This window comes from Vulpes vulpes, chromosome 4 (genome assembly GCF_048418805.1).
Source record: "Vulpes vulpes isolate BD-2025 chromosome 4, VulVul3, whole genome shotgun sequence".
Classification (NCBI taxonomy): domain Eukaryota; kingdom Metazoa; phylum Chordata; class Mammalia; order Carnivora; family Canidae; genus Vulpes; species Vulpes vulpes.
Window position 1 is genome coordinate 78,895,995 of NC_132783.1, and position 23,742 is coordinate 78,919,736.

Here is a 23,742-nt window from a genome sequence, read left to right on the forward strand (position 1 = left end):
ATGAATAAACAAAATCTTTTTAAAAAAAATACCGATGCCTAACTTATTCAATCTCTTCACTTGATATTCCTGGTGTTATTCCTGATACATTAGGTCTCATGATTATGTTATATCTCAACATTTTTTCATCTATAAGAAGTTAAGAGTCCTCTACATTTATTTAAAGATTTTTTTTAAAAAATATTTATTCATAATTTTTTATTTATAATTTTTTAAAAATTGCTAAGTAGTTTATGAAACTGCTAATCCAAAATCCAGCAGACCTAAGAACACTTTACACTGGAATGAACAAACTGATGAAGAAAATTTATTGTGATTATCTGTTTAGAATAACGTTTAATTTTGTTTTATTTTTTTTAAAGATTTTATTTATTTATTCATGATAGACACAGTTAATTTTAATATTGTTTTTTGAATATATAAGGGAACTATTTGTCCTTCTAAAGGTATCTAATTCATAATTTTGTAAATTTTGCTTTGTTAAGCTGAAATGAAACACAGAGACAGTAACAGAGATAGTGAGAGAGAGCACAAGTGGGGAGAAAAGGGAGAAGCAGGCTCCCCACTGAGCCAGAAGTCTGATGCAGGGCTCAATCTCACAAGCCTGGGATCATGACCTGAGCTGAAGGCAGACACTTAATTGACTGAACCACCCAGGTGCCCCCAAATGAAACATTTAAAAATGGTATTTCCCTCTGCCTCACTTCAACTTGCCAGTATCTCCTGGAAAACAGCTTGTATCCTGGTCTGGCATCCCAATTTTTGTGGCTCTGCCCAGGGACCTCTAGGTCACCTGGCTTTGGAGGCCAATAGGGCTTATATTCCCAGATTTCACAGGACTGTAATCAACAGAAAAAAAGAGTTCTTAAACAGCTACCACCTCTAGGATACAGCAAGAGACAATGTATGGAAATGTTCAATCTTTCTGTGAGAGTCCTCTTAGCTTATCTTTGTAGCTGTGGCCTGAGAGGCAGGCTTCTAAGGTCTACTGTAATCCTCTCCAGAAACCTCAGAAGGAGGGCCTTATTCTCTGTGCTTTCCCTCTGCTACATTCCAGAGTAACATTACCTCCCAGAGGGGTGCTGTATACACATCTAGTGCCCTGGTTTTTGTGGCTGCCACCTAGTGGATGCCCTTTGATTGCCTGGCTGTGGTGGACTGCGATACTTGTATTCTGGGAACAGGGATCCAGATCAAAGAGAGAGTTCTTAGCTGGCTATCATCTTCCCAGCCACAGCACAAACAGCAGACTGAAATATATTCCCAGTCTTTCTGTGAAAAAGGCCTACTTGCATGTTCTGGAGCTTCTAACTTAGGGACTGGCTTCTGGTTTAACATACATCTAGTGACTTAACTAAGGTGATCTCTGGGGATTAAGGCTAGCAGATACCATCTTTGCCCTGTCCCTCTGCATTACTATGAGTCACTGCTATCTCTTGGAAAGGAGGATGGACCATGGTCTGGTGTACTGATTTTCACGGCTACTTCCCAAGCAACCCTTCTAGGCTCTCTGGTGGCTAGTGGGACTTTCACATATGGTCCCCACAGGACCGTACATATTTGCATACTTTAAAAGCTACTGCCTGAGAATCTGCCTTCCAATCAGCCTGAATCTAGTTGCTCCCTGAGATCCTCTCATTTGGGATACCCACAGGCCTTGGCACACTCTCAATTACTAGGAGCCACTAAAAATGAAAGACTGCTTAGACAATCACAAAGGTTTGAGAGACAACCAAGAGCTAGGGTAGGGTTGAACCCATATTACAAAACTATAAATAATCAAAACAATATGGTATTGGCGTAAAAACACTTAGATCAATGGAACAGAAAACAGAGTCCAGAAATAAACCCACACATATATGGTCAATTAATTTATGACAAAGGAGCCAAGAATACACAACGGGAAAAGGACAATCTCTTTAATAAATGGTGTTGGAAAAACTGGGCAGCCACATGCAGAAGAATGAAATAGTGGATCCGAATAAACATTTCTCCAAGGAAGACATACAGATGACCAACAGGGACATGAAAAGGTGCTCAACATCACTAATCATCAGAGAAAAACAAATCAAAACCACACTGAGATATCACCTGTAAGACTGGCTACTAACAAAAACACAAGAAATAACAAGTGCTAGTGAAAATATGAAGTAAAGGTAACCTTTGTGCCCTGTTGATGGGAACGTAAATTTAGTACAGCCACTATAGAAAATGGTATGAAGATTTCTTGAATCAAAAAAAGAATTATAACATCACCTAGCAATTCCACTTCTGTGTATTTGTCCAAAGAACATGAAAAAAAAAACAACTTGAGAATATATGCCCCCATGTTCACTGCAGCGTACTTAAAATAGCTAAGACACTGAAGCAACCTGAGTGTCCACTGATAGATGTATCATTAAAGAAAATGTGATACACACAGGAATATTATTCAGTCATATAAAAGAAGAAAATCCTGCCATTTGTTACAACATGTATGAACCCTGCGGGTAGTAGGTTAAGTGAAATAAGTCATAGAAAGGCAAATAGTGTATCATCTCACTTCTACATGGAATCTGAGGGAAAAAAAAACCCTTATAGGGAACAAACTGGTCGTTGCCAGAGGTAAGGGGGGGTGGGGTGGGACGGTGGACAAGTGAAGGGGGTCAAAAGGTACAAATTTCCAGGTATTAAATGAATCACAGAGATAATGTAGAATGTGGTGACTAAATAATAATACTGTATTATTACCTATCTGAAAGTTGCTGAGAGTAAATCTTAAAAATTCTTATCACAAGAAAAAATTTATAGTTATGGTGATAGATGTTAATAAGACTTATTGTGATCATTTCTGCAAAATATACAAATATTAAATCATTATGTTGTACACCTGAAACTAATGTTATATGTCAATTTAAAAAATTATATCTGATTCTTGCTGATCCCCAGAATTCAATGAGAATTCAAACTCTTATTGGTCTCCTTTAAATACTACTATCATTATTTGCACAGGTTTGGTAAGAATCTGTTCTCCTTGTTATAGTTTGTACCTTTCTCATATTGATTGCACAAATCAACTATGCAGCTAAGTACTTATCTGAAAAGCATATTTGAGAACTGGATATTGAATTAAGAATGACAAGTCATTTTAAGGCAGAAAGGTTGGCTGTATTTATGGAGCCGCTGCCAATGATGCCTCAGTAAAAGGTTCTGGGATATTATCATGGGTTGAATTTGTCTCCCCAAAGTTCATATGCATAAGTCCTAATTCTAAGTATCTTAGAATGTGACCTTGTTCAGAAATAGGGTCACTGCAGATGTAATTAGTTAAGCTAAGGTCATAATAGGTATGGTGACTTGATGGTGACTATGGGTATGGTGACTTGATGTCCTTATAAAAGGGGAAATCTGGACACAGATCCACATGGAGAAAGAACACCATGTGAAGATGAAGGCAGTGATCTAATAGCCGGGAAATGCCAAAGATCGAGAGCAAACCACCAAAAGCTAGGAGAAACACATGGAAAAGAGTCTTCCTTATAACCCTCAAAAGAAACAAACACTGGGGTGCCTGGGTGGCTCAGTTGGCTAAGTGCTTTTAGTCAGGTCATGATGTCAGGGTTCTGGGTCTGGCTCCCTGCTCAGTGGGAGTCTGCTACTCCCTCTTCCCACCCCTGTCCCACTTGTGCATGCTTATAAATAAATAAATAAATAAAATCTTTTTTAAAAAAAGAAGAAAGTGAGTTTTTTCTTGGATTTCTAGCCTCCAAAACTGAGTCAACAAATTTATGTTGTTCAAATTTCCCACAGTTTGTGGTATTTTGTTATAGCAACCCTACCACACAAATACATTTGTCCAAACTTTATACATTCTAAAGAAAGGTCTGCCCCATACCAAGCTCCAAGGGGATAATCCCAAAGTCTGCAATATTCTGTTAAGAATGTTTTTGTTTAAAAAAAAAAAAAAAAGAATGTTTTTGTTTACCTGTGACCTTGAGGCCACATCAGATAGTTTATGCTGAAAATGTGATTTATGGTGGGGACCTGGGGTTTCCACCTCTAAGTGACTGAGCAAATTAAATTCACATTTAACTGGGACTCTGGTTGGCTCAGTCGGTTGAGCATCCAACCCTTGGTTTCAGCTCAGGTCATGATCTCATGGGTCATGAGACTGAGCCCTTGTCAGGCTCTTGCTCAGTGGGTGTTTGCTTGAAGACTCTGTCCCTCTGCCCACCCCCTCTGAAATAAAAAAAATTTCAGTTGACATTTAACTAGTTTTTATCCTACAAAGCCCTGTACAGGAATATAAATAATAGTGAAAGGGAATATAAAGGAAGGGAAAAGAAATGTTGGGAAATATCAGGAAGGGAGACAGAACATAAAGACTCCTAACTCTGGGAAACGAACTAGGGGTGGTGGAAGGGGAGGAGGGCGGGGGGTGGAGGGGAATGGGTGACGGGCACTGAGGCGGACACTTGACGGGATGAGCACTGGGTGTTTCTCTGTATGTTGGTAAATTGAACACCAATAAAAATTAATTAAAAAAAAAAAAGCCCTGTACAATGCAAAATAATTATCAACTATTATATATATGATACACACATATATAATTTGTGGTAAACTATACATAAAACTTCCCATTTAACCACTTAAAGTATACAATTCAGTGGCATTAAGTATTCAAAATATGCATCTATCAGCATTATTCATATCCAGAAAGTTTTCATTGACCTAATGAAACTCTGGGGAGAGAGGTTAATATGGCAGAGGAGTAAGGTGATGTTATGCCTGCCATCCCCCTCCAACACACCTAGATATCACATCATTCTGAACACCCAAGAAATCTATGAGAAGCCCTAGAGAACAAAGCTGCACATCTACAAACAAAAAAAATGACCAATGGAAGATAGGAACTGTGGAGAGTTGATTCATAGAAGAAAAGAGCCACAAGCACTGCGCAGCAGAGGGAGCCCTGATGGTGCAGGGAGTAGTGAGAGAGAATGGGAGAGAGAAAGAGTTTGGAGGAAAAAAAAAAAAGAGTAAAAACACAGAGAACTGCACAAGAAAACTGTTCCCCAAAACCACTGACTGGAAAAAAGGAGAGGGTTTCAATATTGCCAGTTTTTTATAAACTGTGGAACACAGAGCCTGAAGTTTTGGAAGTCAGTGTCATAGCCAGGGTCACACCTGGCACTGCTCCAGTGGGGGAGCGGGGCACAGCCCAGGGAGCAGACAGCGTAGTGTGAAGATCCTCTTGGTTGCACCGGGAGAAGGAGTTCCCCTGCTTGAAGTGCATTTGGTAGAGGTGATATAGTTTTTGTTTTTGTGGATATAGAAAAAGCAATTCTCTTATTTTATTTTTAAATTTTCTACATATTTTTGTAATTTTTAATTTTCTTTTTTGTCTCTCAAGCTTCTCTTAACAAGCAGATCAAAACATACCTAACTTCCTTTATTTTTTTAATTTAAAATTTTTTATTTTATTTTGCTTTATTTATTTATCTATTTAACTTATTCACCCCAAAAGAAAGAATAGGAAGAAATGATGGCCAGGGATTTAATCAATATATATATAAGTAAGAACTTAAATTCTGAACTAGAATTTAAAACAATTATAAGAATACGAGCTGGGCTCGAAAAAAGCATAGAAGACACTAGAGAATCCCTTACTGCAGAGATAAAAGACCTAAAAGCTAGTCAAGTTGAAATTAAAAATGCTATAACTGAAACGAAAACCCAAATGGATGCCATAACAAGGACAGATGAAGCAGAGAAGAATGATCAGTGATATTGAAAATACAATTACATGGGATCCCTGGGTGGCGCAGCGGTTTGGCGCCTGCCTTTGGCCCAGGGCGTGATCCTGGAGACCCGGGATCGAATCCCACATCGGGCTCCCGGTGCATGGAGCCTGCTTCTCCCTCTGCCTGTGTCTCTGCCCCTCTCTCTCTCTCTCTGTGACTATCATAAATAAATAAATAAACAAACAAATAAATAAATAAATAAATAAATAAATTTTTTAAAAAAATGAAAATACAATTACAGGAACTAATGAAGCTGAAAAAAAGAGAGAAACAAAGACGATGGATCACAAAGACAGACTTAGGGAACTCAGTGACTTATTAAAACGTAATAACATTTGTATCATAGGAGTCCAAGAACGAGGAGAAGAGAGAAAAAGGGGCAGAAGGTTTATTTGAAATTACAGCAGAACACTTCCCTTAAGTAATCTGGGGCAGGACACAGACATCAAAATTCAAGAAGTAAAGAGAACTCCTATTAAATTCAACAAAAGCTGGCCATTGCCAAAGCATATCATAGTCAAATTCACAAAATACACAGACAAGGAAAGAATCTTGAAAGAAGCAAGGGAAAAAAGTCCTTAACCTACAAGGGAAGATAGATCAGGACTGCAGTAGATCTGTCCACAGAAATCTAACAGGCTTGAAGAGAATGGCTGAATATATTCAACGTGCTGAATGGGAAAGACATGTAGCCAAGAATAATTTATCCTGCAAGGCTATTATTCAAAATAGAAGGAAAGATTAAGAATTTCCCAAGCAAACAAAAACTAAAGGAGTTTCTGACTATTACACTAGCTCTGCAAGAAATATTAAGGAGGACTCTGAGTGGCGGAAAAAGCTACCAAAAGCAACAAAAACTAGAAAGGAACAGAGAACATCACCAGAAACACTAACTTTACAGGTAAAACAATGGAACTAAATCGTTTTCATTCAATAATCACTCTGAATTGTAAATGGACTACATGCTACAATCGAAAGACCTAGGATATTAGAATGAATAAAAAACCAGTAACAATTGATATGCTGCCTACAAAAGGTTCATTTTAGACCTAAAGACCCACTCGGAAACTCTGTACCCATTAAATAACTCCTTGTTCTCTCCTCCCCCAAGTCCTTGGTAACCACTGTTCTACTTTCTGTCTCTGTACATATGACTGTTCTAAGTACATCATATAAGAATGGTCATATGATATATTGTCCTTTTGTGTCCGGCTCTTTTGACTTAGCATATTTGCAAGGTTCATCCACGTTGTTGCATGTATCAAAAACTCCTTTTTATGGCTAATTTTCGATTACATGCATATACCACATTTTTTTCATCGATTCATCTGTTGATGGATCCTTGAGTTGTTTACACCTTTTGGGTACTCTGAATGATAATTTTTTCAATAAAATAAATTGCAGCGAAACAACTAATCTTAAAATTCCATTTCCTTTCCCATTTGAATACAAATAACTTCAAGGCACACTGTTTCAAGGGTAACAAAATATACCTCTAAGTGACTAAACTTTACAAATATACAAATATTGATTTCTTACAATATTCATGCTGCTTTAAATTATAAAATCTCTTTGTTATGTTATTAACAGTGCTTTTCATGAAAGAAACTAATATAGTAAAACATCAACATGCCATTAAGGGCATAAGAACAGTATTACTAAAATAAATGCATGTTCTAAACCTAATAGTGACCGGAAGAAAATGAAGACATATACAAAATACAAAATGAAACAGAAACAAGAAAAAAGTGTATCGTATTCTGACTTTTGCTAAATAAAAGCATAACTGAGATAGTCTTTTAGTTACATAAATAAATAAATAAGTAAATAACCTCAAGGTCATTAAAAAAAAGTTATGGACCTTTTCAAATATCAACCTTCGCTGTATGCTCATCACTAAGTAAAACCCCAGCAGATCCCTCAGTCTCACAATTCAAGGAAAAATCCCAAAGAAACTCAGACACAGAAATGAACCAAGAAGAAAACCCTGAAGAATAATTTAGGATGATAAAGGAAATATATGTATTTTTAAAAAGCATATTTTAGTTGCAGCATGTTAAGAAGTAAATAAGTAAACAGCACTCAAAATATTTCAAACTCTTTAGTAAATTAGTATCAATGAAAAAAATAACCAGATCTACTGAAAAAACAATAGAGAATAAAAATAAATTACACCATGTGGCTAAAGCAGCAGGCATATAAAAACAAATTAAAAAAATTAATACTCTGAATAGGTAATATATCCATATGATTCAAATTTCAAAAAAAATAGAAATTGTTTGGACGCCTGAGTGGCTCAGAGGTTGGGCGTTTGCCTTTGGCTTAGGGCATGATCCCAGAGTCCCAGGAGCGAGTCCCACATCAGGCTCCCTGCATGGAGCCGGCCTCTCTGCCTCTCTCTCTCTGTCTCTCATGAATAAATAAATAAAATCTTTGAAAGAAAACAGAAATTGTTATATATTTTCAAGTTCTGCATATACCCAAGTAAATTGAAAGCAGGGTCTTCAAGAGATATTTGGTACACCCATGTTTTTACATGATAGTCACAAAACGTAGAAACAATCTAAGTGTCTACCAACAGATGAGCTGATAAAAATGTGGCATACATGTATAAAATGTTATTTGGTTTTAAAAAGGAAGAAAATCCTGGCACGTGCTATAACATGGATAGACCTTAAACACATCATGCTAAATTTATGAAATAAGTCAGTCACAAAAAAGACAAATACTGTATGATTCCACTTACATGAGGTATATATAGTCATATCAAATACATAGACTGAACATAGAATAGTGTTTGCCAGCTAGTGAGAGTGAATGCAGAGTTGCTGTTTAATGAATACAGAATTTTACTTTTATAAGATGAAGAGTTCTAGAGACTAGTTGCACAACAATGTGAATGTACTGAACACTACCGAATTGTACACCTTAAATGGTTAAGTTCATAAGTTTTATGTTATGTGTATTTTACACATAACAAAACATTCCGGGCCTACTAACATCTAGCCACCACCCAAGTTCCCATATGTCCAGCCCTCTGAAACCACGTTTACTACTTTATTTATCATGAGCTTCCTTATGTATAAATAAGCAAGTATAAACAAATTCAGCAAATGTATATGCTATTCTGTATCTTGCTCTTTTCATTAAACAATATTATTTTGGAATTCTTTCACTTCAAACACAGCAAACTTCATCATTTAAGAGGTACATTTTAACAATAAATTTAATGTGTGTAGTAAATCTCTAATATAAGAAAACTTACCAATATCTGGTGGACACTGCCCATTATAAGGGAACCAATTTCCTTTCACAGTGAAAGGACTTTTCCTGTTGCTTGTTGAACCAGTTCCTAGCTGCCCATTACCACCAAGTCCAAAAGAATAAATTCGTCCTGATGAAGGAACAAAAGCAGAAGTGTGCTGCCTAGAGTAAAATGATAGAAAATCTCAGACTTAATGTCATCTTCCAAACAACTTACATTATGAAAACCACACAAATATTAACTGGTATAATTCTTCTCTTTCAAAATACATTAACAAAACGATTATAGTTCTAAAATTTTCTGTACATACTATTTATTAAAAGTCTTATTCTACACTGAATGAATTCTCTACCACATATGTAGGCTGCATAAGCATGACCCAGAAAATTTCCACAGATGTCCAAATTTAAAAAGGCCCACATCTATACTAGAATCCCTTATAAGGGATGGTTCAACATAAGAGGTAGCATCTAACTATACTGTCCAAGTTCTCCCCTTCCCTTCCCTCTAACATTCTAGCCTAAAGCTATGGTCTATGAGGGCCCACCATCTGGACATCAATCAGAAGTTTTACAATAAGAACTGGGCAAGTAATCCAGTACCAATCAGGTGTGTGTGTGTGTGTGTGTGTGTGTGTGTGTTTGTGTAACAAACAACACATAAATATATTCTTCTAAAGAAACTGATACTTGGGATGCCTGGGTGGTTCAATGGTTGAGCGCATCTGCCTTCAGCTCAGGGCGTGATCCTGGAGTACTGAGATTGAGTCCCATATCGGGCTCTCTACATGGAGCCTGCTTCTCCCTCTGCCTATGTTTCTGCCTCTCTCTTTGTGTCTCTCTCATGAATAAATAAATAAATAAAATCTTTAAGAAAAAAAAAGAAACTGATACTTATGCACTCAGGCTCCTTTGGAGGTAGCAGAGTAAAGCCAACCTAAGTAAGTGCAGACCTGAAGATGAAAAAACCCACCAATCAGTGAACCTATGGAACTCCCTCTGATGTTTCACCACTGTATATTTAGGAACACTATATGTTTGGATTAAAGATGATTATACAGCTCAGGCCTTCTGTTCCTCCATCTCAGGTCTGACGGTTTCAATCAAGTCTGACAAATTCCTAAGTGTTACTTTTATAAATACTGTCTCACATTTATTCAATTATTTTCTCCTTGATAGTATTACACAAATGTTGCAACTTTCCAATATATCCTACCAGTCTCTTAATCTCTCTTGTATACCCATGCCCCTTTGTGTTTAAATTTCTTTGGATGTTTTACAAATCATTACTTTTCTTTTTAGCAGTATATCCAACTTGTTTTAATTACCCACTTTATTTTTAAATTTCAATGATAATGTTTTATCCCATTTCTAGAAGTATTTTTTTAACCCCAAATTTGCCACCCTGTTATTTCATTTAAAACCCGTTATACACCGTGAAATTTAATATACACACAAAAATCCAGGATGATTTTGACAAGCCCCAAACTCACCTAAGGACAGTCCTGTGGTTACAAATTCATAGAGGAGATTCAAGACAGAAACTAAACCAAGAACAGGAAGTCTCCTTATGCCAACAAAGAATATTTCATGATGAACTCTTTCCATGATGTAATTTTAATTGGAGGAGATAGTTTCTCAGGCCTCACTAATGCTTCTATCAGTTCTTAGGTCTCATTTCCTGTCCCAAACTCCTTTGCCCTCTATGGTATATTATCAAAAGTGCCAAAATTATTCCTCTCGCTATACCCATTGTGCTTGCACTATAACTTTCACAGCTGTTTCTCATCAAGTTGGGGAATCTATTTCTCCATGTCTGAAATCTAGGCTCTAACCTCTGGCTTGCTTTGAATACAGAATGGGGCAGAAATGACAGCATATCTGATCTAATATTATGCCTTAAGTGGCTTTGCATTCTTTCCCTCTCTCTCTTTAGGACCTCTGTTCCACTATCATGAGACTAATCCAAAATTAGCATGTAAAGGATGACATACAACCTGGAGCAGAGACAAGCTGTCCCAGCTAAGACCTTTCCAAACCACCCAGCTCTTAGCCAGATAATCAGCTGATGAACTAAATCCAGCTAAGACAAGAACTAGCCAGCTGAAACTAGCTCAAATTACCAAATCAAAGAACTATTAGGAAATAACCATTTTAAGTCACTATGTTTTAGGGTGGTTTGTTTAGCAATATAAGCTAATTAATATTTTATCCACCCTGGCAAATTCTTTCAGGGCACCTCCAAAGTCAGTTCAAACAAACACTAGTGGTTCCCAGATTTGTTTTTGCCCTTTGGCATTCCCTTTAGTTCCTGGCAAACTAATCTGTTATTTAAAAGGTGTTTTGATTCAAAAAGGTTCTCAAGTTATCTAGTCTCCCATATTACTGAAAAAACTAAGTAGAAACTAACAACCATTTTACCTTTGAGCCAAGGGCAGTAAGAATTTTTTAACCAAGGATACTCTTTTAGCAAATAAGATGTTACATGGAATCCCAGCATATAAAAAAAAAAAAACCCAAACTGGTCTGCTTGAAGGATTTAACATTGCCCAGTCTGTCTCCTCAGGAAGCAACCACTGTGACATCGCGAAAGTACAGTTTAAAAATTATTGCAGTACTGGGATGTCTGGGTGGCTCAGTGGTTAGGCATCTGTCTACCTTTGGCTCAGGGCATGATCCTGAAGTCCTGGGATCAAGTCCCACATCGGGCTTCCTGCATGGAGCCTGCTTCCCCCTCTATGTCTCCGCCGGTCTCTCTCTCTCTCTCTCTCTCTCTTTCTCTCTCTGTGTCTCTCGTGAATAAATAAAATCTTAAAAAAAAAAAATTACTGCAATACTAGTTCATTAAACTCCTCTTCAAAATGGTATACCAAAGGAGTGGTTCTTAACCCTTGCTGCATACTGGAATCACCTAGGGGTTAATCTGATAATAACACACATTTCTAACAACTCTCCGGAAGAAAAAGAGCACTATCAACAAAATTTAGCAGAAAAAAAAATAGTGGGATGCCTGGGTGGCTCAGTGATGGAGCCTGCTTCTCCTCCCTCTACCTATGTCTCTGCCTCTCTCTCTCATGGAAAAATAAATAAAATCTTAAAAAAAAGAAAAAGATCCTAAAGATTTCAGGTATGAAATTAACACACACAAGAATGTAGAACTGTGCTTAATAGTTGCTTAGTGTCCAAGAAATAAAAGCCAAATTTGAAAACTGAAAGACAACTAGAAATACTAAAGAAAAAAATTTTTAGATTTTAAAAAGAACCCGTAAGAAATACTAGAACTAAAAAGTCAAAATAACTGAAATCAAGGTCATGAAGGACAGGTTTAAGATAGGTCATGAAGGAGATAGCATAAGAACAGGCTGAAACACAAATCATAAAAACAATCAAGAAAGCAGCAAAAAGGGTAAAAAATATAGAAAATGAAGAATAAGGCTACAAGGCAGATTGAGAAGACTCAATACACATCTGGAATCCCATGAAGAAAGGAGAAGGTATATCTAAAGAGATATTAGCTTAGAATTCCCTATACTGATCAAAGATATTATTCTACAGATTGAAGAAGCCTCATCAGAAAATGAGGAAATCATACCTTGACAAATGAAAGCAAAACGGGGGAAAGATAAAAAAGAAACACATTACCTTCAAAGGAGCAACATACTGATTAATAGCTATTTTCTCCACATCAACCAAAGCCAAAAGAAAATAGAGTGTTATCTTCAAAGCAGGAAGTAATTACCAAGCTAGACAATATCATTAAAGAATGAAGGTGAAATAAAACATTTTTAGATACATAAAAGGGCCTATAAATTTACTTAAAGAAAATTCCAGAGGGTATTCAGACAAAAGGAATTAGAAAATATGAAGAGAGGAGGGAAAAAAAGATAGTAAATATACAGGCATTTCTAAATGTACACTGACTATACGAAGCAACATTTTTATGAAGTTTAATACACAGATTAATTTTAAATACTCCCCTCAAATTTTTTGGAGAATATGGACAGGCTGATATTAAAAGTTTTATGAAAGTAAAAAGCCAAAACAATGCAAGCATTCTTTTTATTTTATTTTATTTTTTTCTTTTTTTTTTAATAAAGATTTTATTCATTTATTTGAGAGGAAGAGAGTGCATGGGACGCGGGGTGGGAGAAGCTGACTCCCCAGTGAGCAGGGAGTGCACTGTGGGGCTCAATCCTAGGACCCTGAGATCATGACCTGAGCCAAAGACAGATGCTTAACTTAATGAGCCACCCAGGCACCCCAGCCCAAGCATTCTTGACGGATATGATGAACAAAGATCTGCTTTATTCCAAACAGCAGAATTATAGTGTCGTAAAATTTATATAGTGTAAAAGTGGCACAGGGATATAGAAATTGAAGGAATAATGGGCAGCCCCAGTAGCTCAGGGGTTTAGCACTGTCTTCAGCCCAGGACGTGATCCTGGAGGCCCGGAATCAAGTCCCACATCAGGCTCCCTGCATGGAGCCTGCTTCTACTTCTGCCTGTGTCTCTGCCTCTCTCTCTCTCTCTCTGTGTCTCTCATGAATAAATAAGTAAAATCTTAAAAAAAAAAAAAAACAAAAACTGAAGGAATAAGATACAGACCACAGAAAACAGATCTGTGTTTATATGAAACTTAACTTACAGCAACAGTGGCACTAAAGAGGAGGGTGAAGGAATTTTCAAAAAGCAATGAAAGGATGATTCTAAGAAGATGGCAGAGTAGGAAGCACCAGGAATCTGACTCCCCATCTAGACAACATTTGCACTGGCAGAATCTGTCTGATGTAACTCTTTTAGAACTCTTGAGTCTATTAAAGGCTTTCAATTTCCAGGGGAAGGCTTAGGTAGTAAATTCTAATTAATTTTGGCCAATCTCAACTTGTAGCAGAGCCCTGTGACAGGGAGCCATCCTTACTCCAGGAGTTGCTTGTACACAGCTTAAGGGAGTCTGAGTTGGCAACAAGGACCTTGTCCTTATTTTTGAGATTGGGACTCTTGATTGTAGATCAAGGAGATGTAGACACAAAGGTAGGTGAGCCACTGTTGTTGCCCCACTGTTCCGAGTCCTCTCTTCTAGCTAAGAGACTTCCAGAGGATTTAAAAAGCTAGTGCCTTTTTCCATTTTATTTTTTATTTTTTTATTATTTTATTTATTTATTTATTCATGAGACACACACATAGGCAGAGGGAGAAGCAGGCTCCAACCAGGGAGCCTGATATGGGACTTGATCCCAGGACTCCAGGATCACACCCTGGGCTGAAGGCAGGCGCTAAACTGCTCAGCCACCCAGGCATCCCCCCTTTTCCATTTTAATTTCTTCTCCCCTCCCCCTTCATTTCTTTTTCCCCTTCTCAGAGTCTGACATTTGAGATTTAGAACATTTGCTTTGAATATACAGAGGAATTTAGAAACTCACTGTGCCTGTCCAGGAAGAGGAGCAGGCTCAGAAAAGACCTGAGAAGACCTTACATTTACACCTTAAGGCTTATGTGTCCCTGCCAGAGTCAACTTATGACAATCAGCACTGCTGGGGATTTACCTGAAAGATACAGATGCAGTGAAACAGCAGGACACCTGCACCCTGATGTTTATAGCAGCACTGTCCACAATTGCCAAACTGTGGAAGGAGCCTCGGTGTCCATCGAAAGATGAATGGATAAAGAAGATGTGGTCTATGTATATAATGGAGTATTACTCAGCCATTAGAAACGACAAATACCTACTATTTGCTTCAACGTGGATGGAACTGGAGGGTATTATGCTGAGTGAAGTCAATCGGAGAAGGACAAACATTACATGGTCTCATTCATTTGGGGAATATAAAAAATAGTGAAAGGTAATAAAGGGAAAAAGAGAGAAAATGAGTGGGAAATATCAGAGAGGGTGACAGAACATGAGAGACACCAGACTCTGGGAAATGAACAAGGGGTGGGGAAGGGAGGTGGGGGGCGTTGGGGTGACTGGGTGACGGGCACTGAGGGGGGCACTTGATGGGATGAGCACTGGGTGTTATGCTATATGTTGGCAAATCGAACTCCAAAAAAAAAAAAAAAATCACCAAACCCTGGAAAACGGAGAGAATCTGATGTCCACAGCCACAATTAGGCTCAAATGTTCAGTTTAAAAAAAAAAAAAAAAAACAAACCCACAGGGCTTACAAAGAAATTGTGAAATGCAGCCCATTAAAAGGAAAACAGTATTAACCAACACGGGTATGCAAAATGATACAGCCACTGTGGAAGGCAGTTTGGTGGTTTCTTACAAAACTAAACATACTATTACAATAAGATTCAGCAATTATGCTCCTCATTATTTATCCAAAGTTGTTAAAGAGCTGTATCCACACAAAAACCTGCACACAGACATTTTTAGCTATTTTATTCATAACTGCCAAACCTTGGAAACAAACAACATGTTCTTCAGTAGGTAAATGTTTAAACAAATTGATACATCCAGATAATATTATTCAGTACTAAAAAAAAAAAAAAAATCAGTGACCAACCCATGAAAACTGGAGGAACCATACATAAATGCATATTACTAAGTGGAAGAAGCCAATCTGAGAAAGTTATATACTGTATGATTCCAACTATACAGTATTCTGGAAAAGAAAAAACTAAGAGTAAAAAGATCAGTGGCTGCCATGGGTTAGGGGAGGTGGTAGGGATGAATAGGTAGATCATAGAGGAATTTTATGACCATGAAATTACTCTATGCAATACTGTAATAGTGTGGATACACGTCATTATACATTTATCTGAACTCACAGGGTGTATAACACCAAGAGTGAATCCCTAATATAAACTATGTTCATCTGATAATGATTTGGCAATGTAAATTCATTAAGTGGGACAAATATATATCACTTTGGTGGAGGATGTTGATAATGGAAGAGTCTATACGTGTGTGCAAGTTCAATGGAAATATCTGTATCTTCCACCTAATTTTGTTGTGAACCTAAAACTTCTGTAAAAAAGAAAGTCTATTAAAAAAAAACGCACAGAAACTGGGGTGCCTGGGTGACTCCAACTCTTGGTTTCAGCTCTGACTGTGATCTCATAGTCATGAGATCAAGCCCCATGTTGGGCTCTGCACTCAGTGGGGAGTGTGCTTCAGATTCTCTCTCTCCCTTTGTCCCTGCTCCCATTTACTCTCTCTGAAATAAATAAAATCCTAAGAAAAAAAAAAAAAACAAGAGAAACTATCTCCAAGAAAGACCAGATGAAAAATCTTAACAGACAAAAACTAAAACAATTATCTTAAAGATATTCAAATAACTAGGGGATCCCTGGGTGGCTCAGCGGTTTAGCGCCTGCCTTTGGCCCAGGGCGCAATCCTGGAGTCCTGGGATCGAGTCCTGCGTCGGGCTCCCAGCATGGAGCCTGCTTTCTCCCTCCTCCTGTGTCTCTGCCTCTCTCTCTCTCTCTGTGTCTATCATGAATAAATAAATCTTAAAAAAAAAAAAGATATTCAAATAACTAAAAGAAGGTAAAGAAAAAGTCAAGAAAACAATATATGAACAAAAATGTAAAAATCAATAAAAAAAACAGAAAACACAAAAACAAACCAAAAAAATTTTGGAGCTGAAAAGCACAATGACTAAAATGAAAAACTCACTAGAGGGATTCAAAAGCAGATTTGAGTGGGCAGAAAAACAAATGAGGGAACTTGAAATTAGAAAGAAAAAAGACTAAAGTTGAAGAGAAACTAAGGGACCTATGGGATATCATCAAGTGGACCAACATAGGTACTATGGGAGTTCTAAAAGGTAAAAAGCTAAAGAGAGAGAACCTTGAAGAAATAATGGCCAAAAACTTCCCAAATCTGATGAAAGACATAAGGATCCAAGAAACTCAATGAACTCCAAAAGGATGAACTGAAAGAGACCCACACTAAGATACATTACAATCAATCAATTTGTCCAAAGATAAAAGAAGAGGGATGCCTGGCTGGTTCAGCGGTTGAGCGTCTGCCTTCGGCTCAGGGCATGATCTCCAGATCCCAGGAAAGAGTCTCATACCTGGCTCCCTGTGAGGAGCCTGCTTCTCCCTCTATGTCTGCCTCTCTCTGTGCCTCTCATGAATAAATAAAATCTTTGAATTAAAAAAAAAGATAAAAGAAGAAATATGATAGCATCAAGAGAGAAGTGACTTGTCATAACTAAGGGATCTTTAATAAGATTATGAGATTCTTCACCAGAAACTCTGGATGTCAGAACAGACTGGGCTAACATAGTCAAAGTGCTTAAAAAAATAAACTAGAATTCAACCAAGAATCTAATGTCTGGCAAACTGTCCTTTGAAAGTGAGGGAGGAATTAAGACATTTATATATAAACAAGAGCTGAGGGAATTTGTTATCACTAGACCTACCCTGCCAGAAATGCTAAAAAGAATCCTAAAGGTTGAAATGAAAGAACATCATACAGTAACTCAAAGCCACATGATAAAATAAAGATCTTTGTAAAGGTAAACACATGGATGTTTATAAAGGCTAGCATTATAACTTCTGTTTACAAGTTATTTTGTTTTCTTAAGAGACTGATGCATAAACATATTTTTGAATACACAATGTATAAATAAGTTATTTTGTGAAATCAATAACTGAAAGGAGGTGGGGATAAAGCTACATAGGGGCAAAGTTTTTTATGTTATTAAGGTTAACCTGGTATTAATTTGAATTAGTATTATAACTTCGGGATATTAAATGTAATCACCATGGTAACCACAAAGAAAGTAGCTATAGAATATACAGAGAAGGAAATTAAAACATCTCTCTGCAAAAAAACAACATAAAAGGAGACAATAAATCCAGGAATTGAGAGACAAGAAGCAAAGAGCAAAATGATGAAAGTCCCTACATCTCAGTAATTAACTGTAAGTGTAAGTGGATTAAGCTGTCCACTCAAAAGACAGAGACTGGCAGAATGGATAATAAAACATGATCCAACTATATATTATTTACAAGAGATACAAATAGGCTAAGAGTGAAAAGATGGAAAAAGATATTTCATGCCAACAACCAAAAGAGAGCAGGGTGGCCATACTCTATCAGACAAAATAGTTTTTTTTTTTTTTTTAAAGATTATTTATTTATTTATTCGTAAGAGACACAGAGAGGCAGAGACATAGACAGAGGGAGAAGCAGGCTCCCCAGAGGAGCCTGATGCAGGACTTGATCCCAGGACCCTGGGTCATGCCCTGAGCCAAAGGCAGATGCACAACTCCTGAGCCACCCAGGTGCCCCAAACAACATATATTTTATTATTTTTTAAAGATTTTATTTATGCATGAGACACACACACACACACACACACACACACACACACACAGGCAGGCAGAGGGAGAAGGAGGCTCCACGCAGGGAGCCCAACGTGTGACTTGATCCCGGGACTCCAGAATCACACCCCGGGCCAAAGGCAGGAGCTTAACCACTAAGCCACCCAGGGATACCCAGCAAAATAGATTTTAAATAAAAAAAGGTTACAAGGGACAAAGGACATTATATTTTAACAAAAGGTTCCGTATAGCAAAAGGATAACAAAAACATTTACACATCTAATAAAAGACCATCAAAATATATGAAGCAAAAACTGAATTAAAGGGAGAAATTATTCTACAATATGGTAGGAGACTTTAATAACCCTGCTCTCAATAATAGAATAACCACACAGAAGTAAGGAAACAGAGGACCTGAACAACACAATTAAGTCAACTAGATGTAACAGGGCACACACTACCCAACGACAACATACACATTCTTCTCAAATGCACATGGGGCATTGTCCATGTTAGACACTATGTTAGGCCAGAAAGTAAGTCTAAATAGATTTTAAAAGACAGACATCATACAAAGTATCTTTTACAACCACAAAAGGAGGACATTAGCAATCAGTAACATAAAGAAATTAGAAAATTCACAAATTTGTGGAAATTCAACAACATACTTTTTTTTTTCAACAACATACTTTTAAATGACCTATGAATCAAAGAAATCACAAGACTTAAGAGAATGAAACACAGCATATCAAAACAAAAGATGCGGGGGGGGAGGGGGGGGAAGTGCTAAGGGGGAAATTTACATTAAAAAACATGAAAGATTTTGGGGTGTCTGGTGGTTAAGTTGGTTGAGCATCCAAATCTTGATCTCAGCTCAGGTCTTGATCTCAGGGCCCTGGGTTCAAGCCTCGCACTGGGCTCCATGCTGGCCATGGAGCCTACCTAAAACAAAAAACAAAAAAACAAAAAAAACCCAAACAAACCAAAACAAAAAATACAAGAAAGAGCTCATGTGCACAACCCAACTTGACAACCTAAGGTCCTAAACAAACAAACCACAACGCTGGCAGAAGAAAGAAAATAATAAAGATGAGAGTTGATATAAATGGAATAGAAAAAGGAAAAATAGCAAAAGTCAATGGAACTAAAAATTGGTTTTACAAAGATCAACAAAATTGACAAAACTTTTGCTAATTTGACTAAGAAAGAAGTAAAGAAATTAGAATCAGAATAAAAGTGGGGGCGGGGGGTCCCTGAGTGGCTCAGAGGTTTGGCGCCTGCCTTCAGCCCAGGGCGTGATCCTGGAGTCTGGGGATCGAGTCCCATGTCGGGCTCCCTGCATGGAGCCTGCTTCTCCCTCTGCCTCTCTCTCTCTCTGTGTCTGTCATGAATAAATAAATAAATAAAATCTTTAAAAAAAAAAAAAAAGTGGGGGCACTACTACTTATGCTGCCAAAGTAAAAAGGATGGTAAGAGAGTAAACAGTTCTTTGCCAACAAATTAGATGATTTAGATGAAATAGACAAAATCCTAGAAATACAAAACCTACTAATACTAAATCACAAAAAAATAAGAAACCACAACAGATCTGTAAATGGTAAAACAACTGAAACAATAATCAAAAATCTCCCAACAAAGAAAAGCTTTACACCAATGGCTTCATTTGTGACTTCTACCAAACATTTAAAGAATCAACACCAATCCTATTCACATCCTCCCCCCCCCAAAAAAAAAGTTGAAGAGGTACAACTTTCTAATTCATTCCATGAGGTCAGCATTGCCCTGATATCAAAGTCAGACAAGGACACTACAAGAAAGCTACAGACCATTATCCCTTATGGGTACTGATGCAAAAATTCTCAATACAACATTAGCAAACAGAATTCAGTAGTATATTGAAAAAACTATATACCCAGCTAAATGGGATGCAGAGATGGTTCAGGATATGCAAATTGATCAGTGTTAATTTACAAGGCTAAGACAATGAAGAAAAACCCACACCATCATTTCAATAAAAAATCAACAAATATGACACCATTTTATGATAAAAACACTAAAAAAGTACCAATAAAAGAAAATTATCTCTGGGCAGCCCGGGTGGCTCAGTGGTTTAGCATCGCCTTCAGCCCAGGGCCTGATCAAGTCCCACGTCAGGCTCCCTGAATGGAGCCTGCTTCTCCCTCTGCCTATGTCTCTGCCTCCCTGTGTGTGTGTGTCTCTCATGAATAAATAAATAAAATCTTAAAAAAAAAGAAAAGAAAATTACCTCAACATAATAAAAGCCATATATGAAAACCCACCACAAACATCGTACTTAATGGTAAAAGATTAAAAGCTTTTCCTCTAAGAATAGGAATGAGGCAAGGATCCTACTTTGAATACTTCTATTCAACGTAATACTAGAAGTTCCAGCAAGAAAAAGAAATAAAAGGCACCTAAATTGAAAAGGAAGTAAAATTATTTCTGTGTAGAGATGATATGACCTTATATGCAAAAAACATTAGAGATTCCACACAAAAGAACTATCAGAAATATAAAAGACACCGAAGCAGCAGGATACAAAATTAATATGCAAAAATGAGTTCCATTTCCATACACTAATAACAAAAATCCAAAAAAAACTTTAAAAGACATATGATGAAAACTACAAAAAGATTACTGGAATAAATTAGAGACATAAATGGGAAGATATCTCATGTTCGTGGACTGGAAGACTTACTACTGTTAAGATGTCAACATTTCCCAAAGTGATCTACAGATTCAATTCAATCTGTATCAAATCATGGAAATGCAAATTAAAATCATGATTAAGGAACACTATATACCCAAGAGATTAGCAAAAATTTCAAAGTGTGACAATACCAAATGGGCACAAGGACACAGAGTGTCAGGAATTCTCATACAATATTAATAGAAATGTAAATTGATATAATCATTCTGGTAAACAGAGTGACATTAACCTGCAAAATTCAAGGTAAGTATCCTCTATGACTCAACAATCCTGTTTTAGGTAAATACTTAGAGATATGAAGGTTTATGTATATCATATAACAAATGTTCAAAACATTATTTGTAATTGCCAAAAACTGGAAGCATCCAAACAGCTGCCAGTAACAGAATGAGCAAATAATTATATACACATATAACTGAATAAAATACAGCAATACTCTATGTTGGAAAACTGTATCTTCACACATACAGATAATCATATAAGTAGCATGTTAAAAAAGTCACCAAAGACTACCTACAGTGTGATTTCATGTATTTGAAGTTAACAGTTGGCAAAATTGAATCCTACTGTATATGGATATATACTACATATAAAAAATTAAGCTAAGTGGTTAAAACCCAAAGTACATTTTGTTTTTGGGAATCTACCTAATTTAACCCACCAAAGGTGAAGCTCAATTTCAAAGCTGTGACTTTTCTATTTACTCTCAAGAACTGGGAACCAGTATTCCAATTCAACTTTTATCAGTAACAACTGGTTACTAGTAAAATAACTAGCTGTTAAATAATTAATTAGCTGCTAATAATCAGCTGCTCAATTTCCTCATTCTTTAAATAAAAAAAGGTGGAAAAGAAAGAGGATTTGTACTTTCCCTTTAAGTGTGATGTTATGTACAACAAATATTACATATTCAATATTAATGTCTTTGCCCAGATAAATTTGTTTCAAATAGAGAAACATAAAATAATCAGTATAAAAGATGTTTCTCCTATTACTCCTTAGCAGCAAATTAAGCATTTAGGGAAGAATGTTTTTATCTTAGATTCCTAAATTGCTAAACAATTTGTTTTAAAAAAAAAAAAATCCCCTACTTTCAGCTAGGAACTGCCATCTTCTAGTAATCTGCAAAATGACCAACACAAAGGGAAAAAGGAGGGACACCCCTGTATGTTCTCTAGGCCTTTTAGAAGATACAGAATTATTTCTTTGGCCACATATATGCAAATCCACAAGAAAGGTTATACTGTAGACATCAAGGGGACAGGCACTATTCAAAAAGGAATGTCCTGGGACGCCTGGGTGGCTCAGTGGTTGAGCGTCTGCCTTTGGCTTAGGGCATAATCCTTGAGTCCCTCATTGGGCTCCCTGCATGGAGCCTGCTTCTCGGTCTGCCTATGTCTCTGCCTCTCTTTCTGTGTCTCTCATGAATAAATAAATAAAATCTTTAAAAAAAGGAATGTCTTACAAATATTTCAGTGGCAAATCAAAGTCTACAATGTTACCCAGCATGCTCTTGGCACTGTTATAAATAAACAAGGGCAAGATTCTTTTTGTCTAAAAAATTTTTGTGTGTACTGAAAATGAAAACATTAAGCACTCTGAGAGCCAAGATACCACTTCCTGAAACACAGAAAGAAAAATGATCAGAAAAAAAGAAAGCCAAAGAAAAAAATACTTGAGTTCAACTGAAGTGCCAGCCTGCTCCACCCAGAGAAGTACATTTTGTGCAAACCAATGGAAAGAAGCTTCAGTTGCTGGAACCCACTCCCTATATTTTTTTTTTTTTTTTTCACTCCCTATAAATTCATGACCAAAAAGGTGTAAAAAAATAAAAGGCCTGGACTGTCAAAAAAAAAAAATCCTAAATAACTGAGTTATGGAGAGTAAGATATTCTCTTATATAATAGCTTACCTTCCACAAGCAATCTGAGTAACAATGCTTCCCATAAGTTCAAAAACTTTCCGTGGGTTTATTTCATGACTGGTAGAGTTATGACCCAACTGACCATACCCTCCAGCTCCAAAAGTAAACACGCCACCTTCCTAAAATAAATAAATAAATAAATAAATAAATAAATAAATAAATAAATAAATAAATAAAATAAAGACAAAACCTTTTATCATTAGAAGGCTTGATAAAATAATCTTTAAGAAAACAGGTTACATCTTTAATACATGGAGTCAATTTTTCTCTTCTATTGTCTTCACAATGTAGATGATAGCTGAGTTTTCAAGGTAAAATGACTTAAAACTAAGAGAATTCCAGGCTATTTTCACATATTTTAAAAGTACTTAATTATGTCCTTGTCATTATATTTAGTTGAAGCTATCGTTAAAGAGATACTAATAATTTTTTTGCATTGCCTTTCATGATCATTATATTCTTGTTGAATCCCAAGTACACACCCATAAAATATCACAAAACCTAAAAATGGTATCTTCAGTTTTCAAACTAGTTATGCTTTTGACATAAAGGCTCAGCAGAAAGATTGTAATTAAACGAGAGTGCACAAATACAGCTATTTTTAACACATAGTTGCTACAATATACAGTTGACCCTCAAACAAAGCAGGGAGGGAGGGGTGTCAACCCCTTGGTGCAGTCAAAAATCCACATACAACTTTTGCTTCCCCCAAAAGTTAACTACTAATAGCCTACTTCTGACTGAAAGCTTTACTGATA

General features: G+C 36.7%; 1 protein-coding gene across 6 annotated transcripts in view; it reads right to left on the reverse strand.

The window, feature by feature from the left end:
• The window catches only part of HERC4 (HECT and RLD domain containing E3 ubiquitin protein ligase 4), a 158,127-nt gene that overhangs the window by 85,605 nt on the left and 48,780 nt on the right, over window positions 1–23,742 (reverse strand). For all 6 annotated transcript variants that reach the window (XR_012001097.1, XR_012001096.1, XM_026003496.2 and 3 more), the window contains 2 exons: window positions 22,973–23,103; window positions 9,049–9,209 (listed from right to left, as the gene is read on the reverse strand). Coding sequence is in view for 4 of the 6 variants with exons in the window: in XM_026003496.2 (XP_025859281.1) it covers window positions 9,049–9,209; window positions 22,973–23,103 (292 nt within the window). In the remaining 2 variants the exon portion in view is untranslated. The remainder of the gene's footprint in view (window positions 1–9,048; window positions 9,210–22,972; window positions 23,104–23,742) is intronic.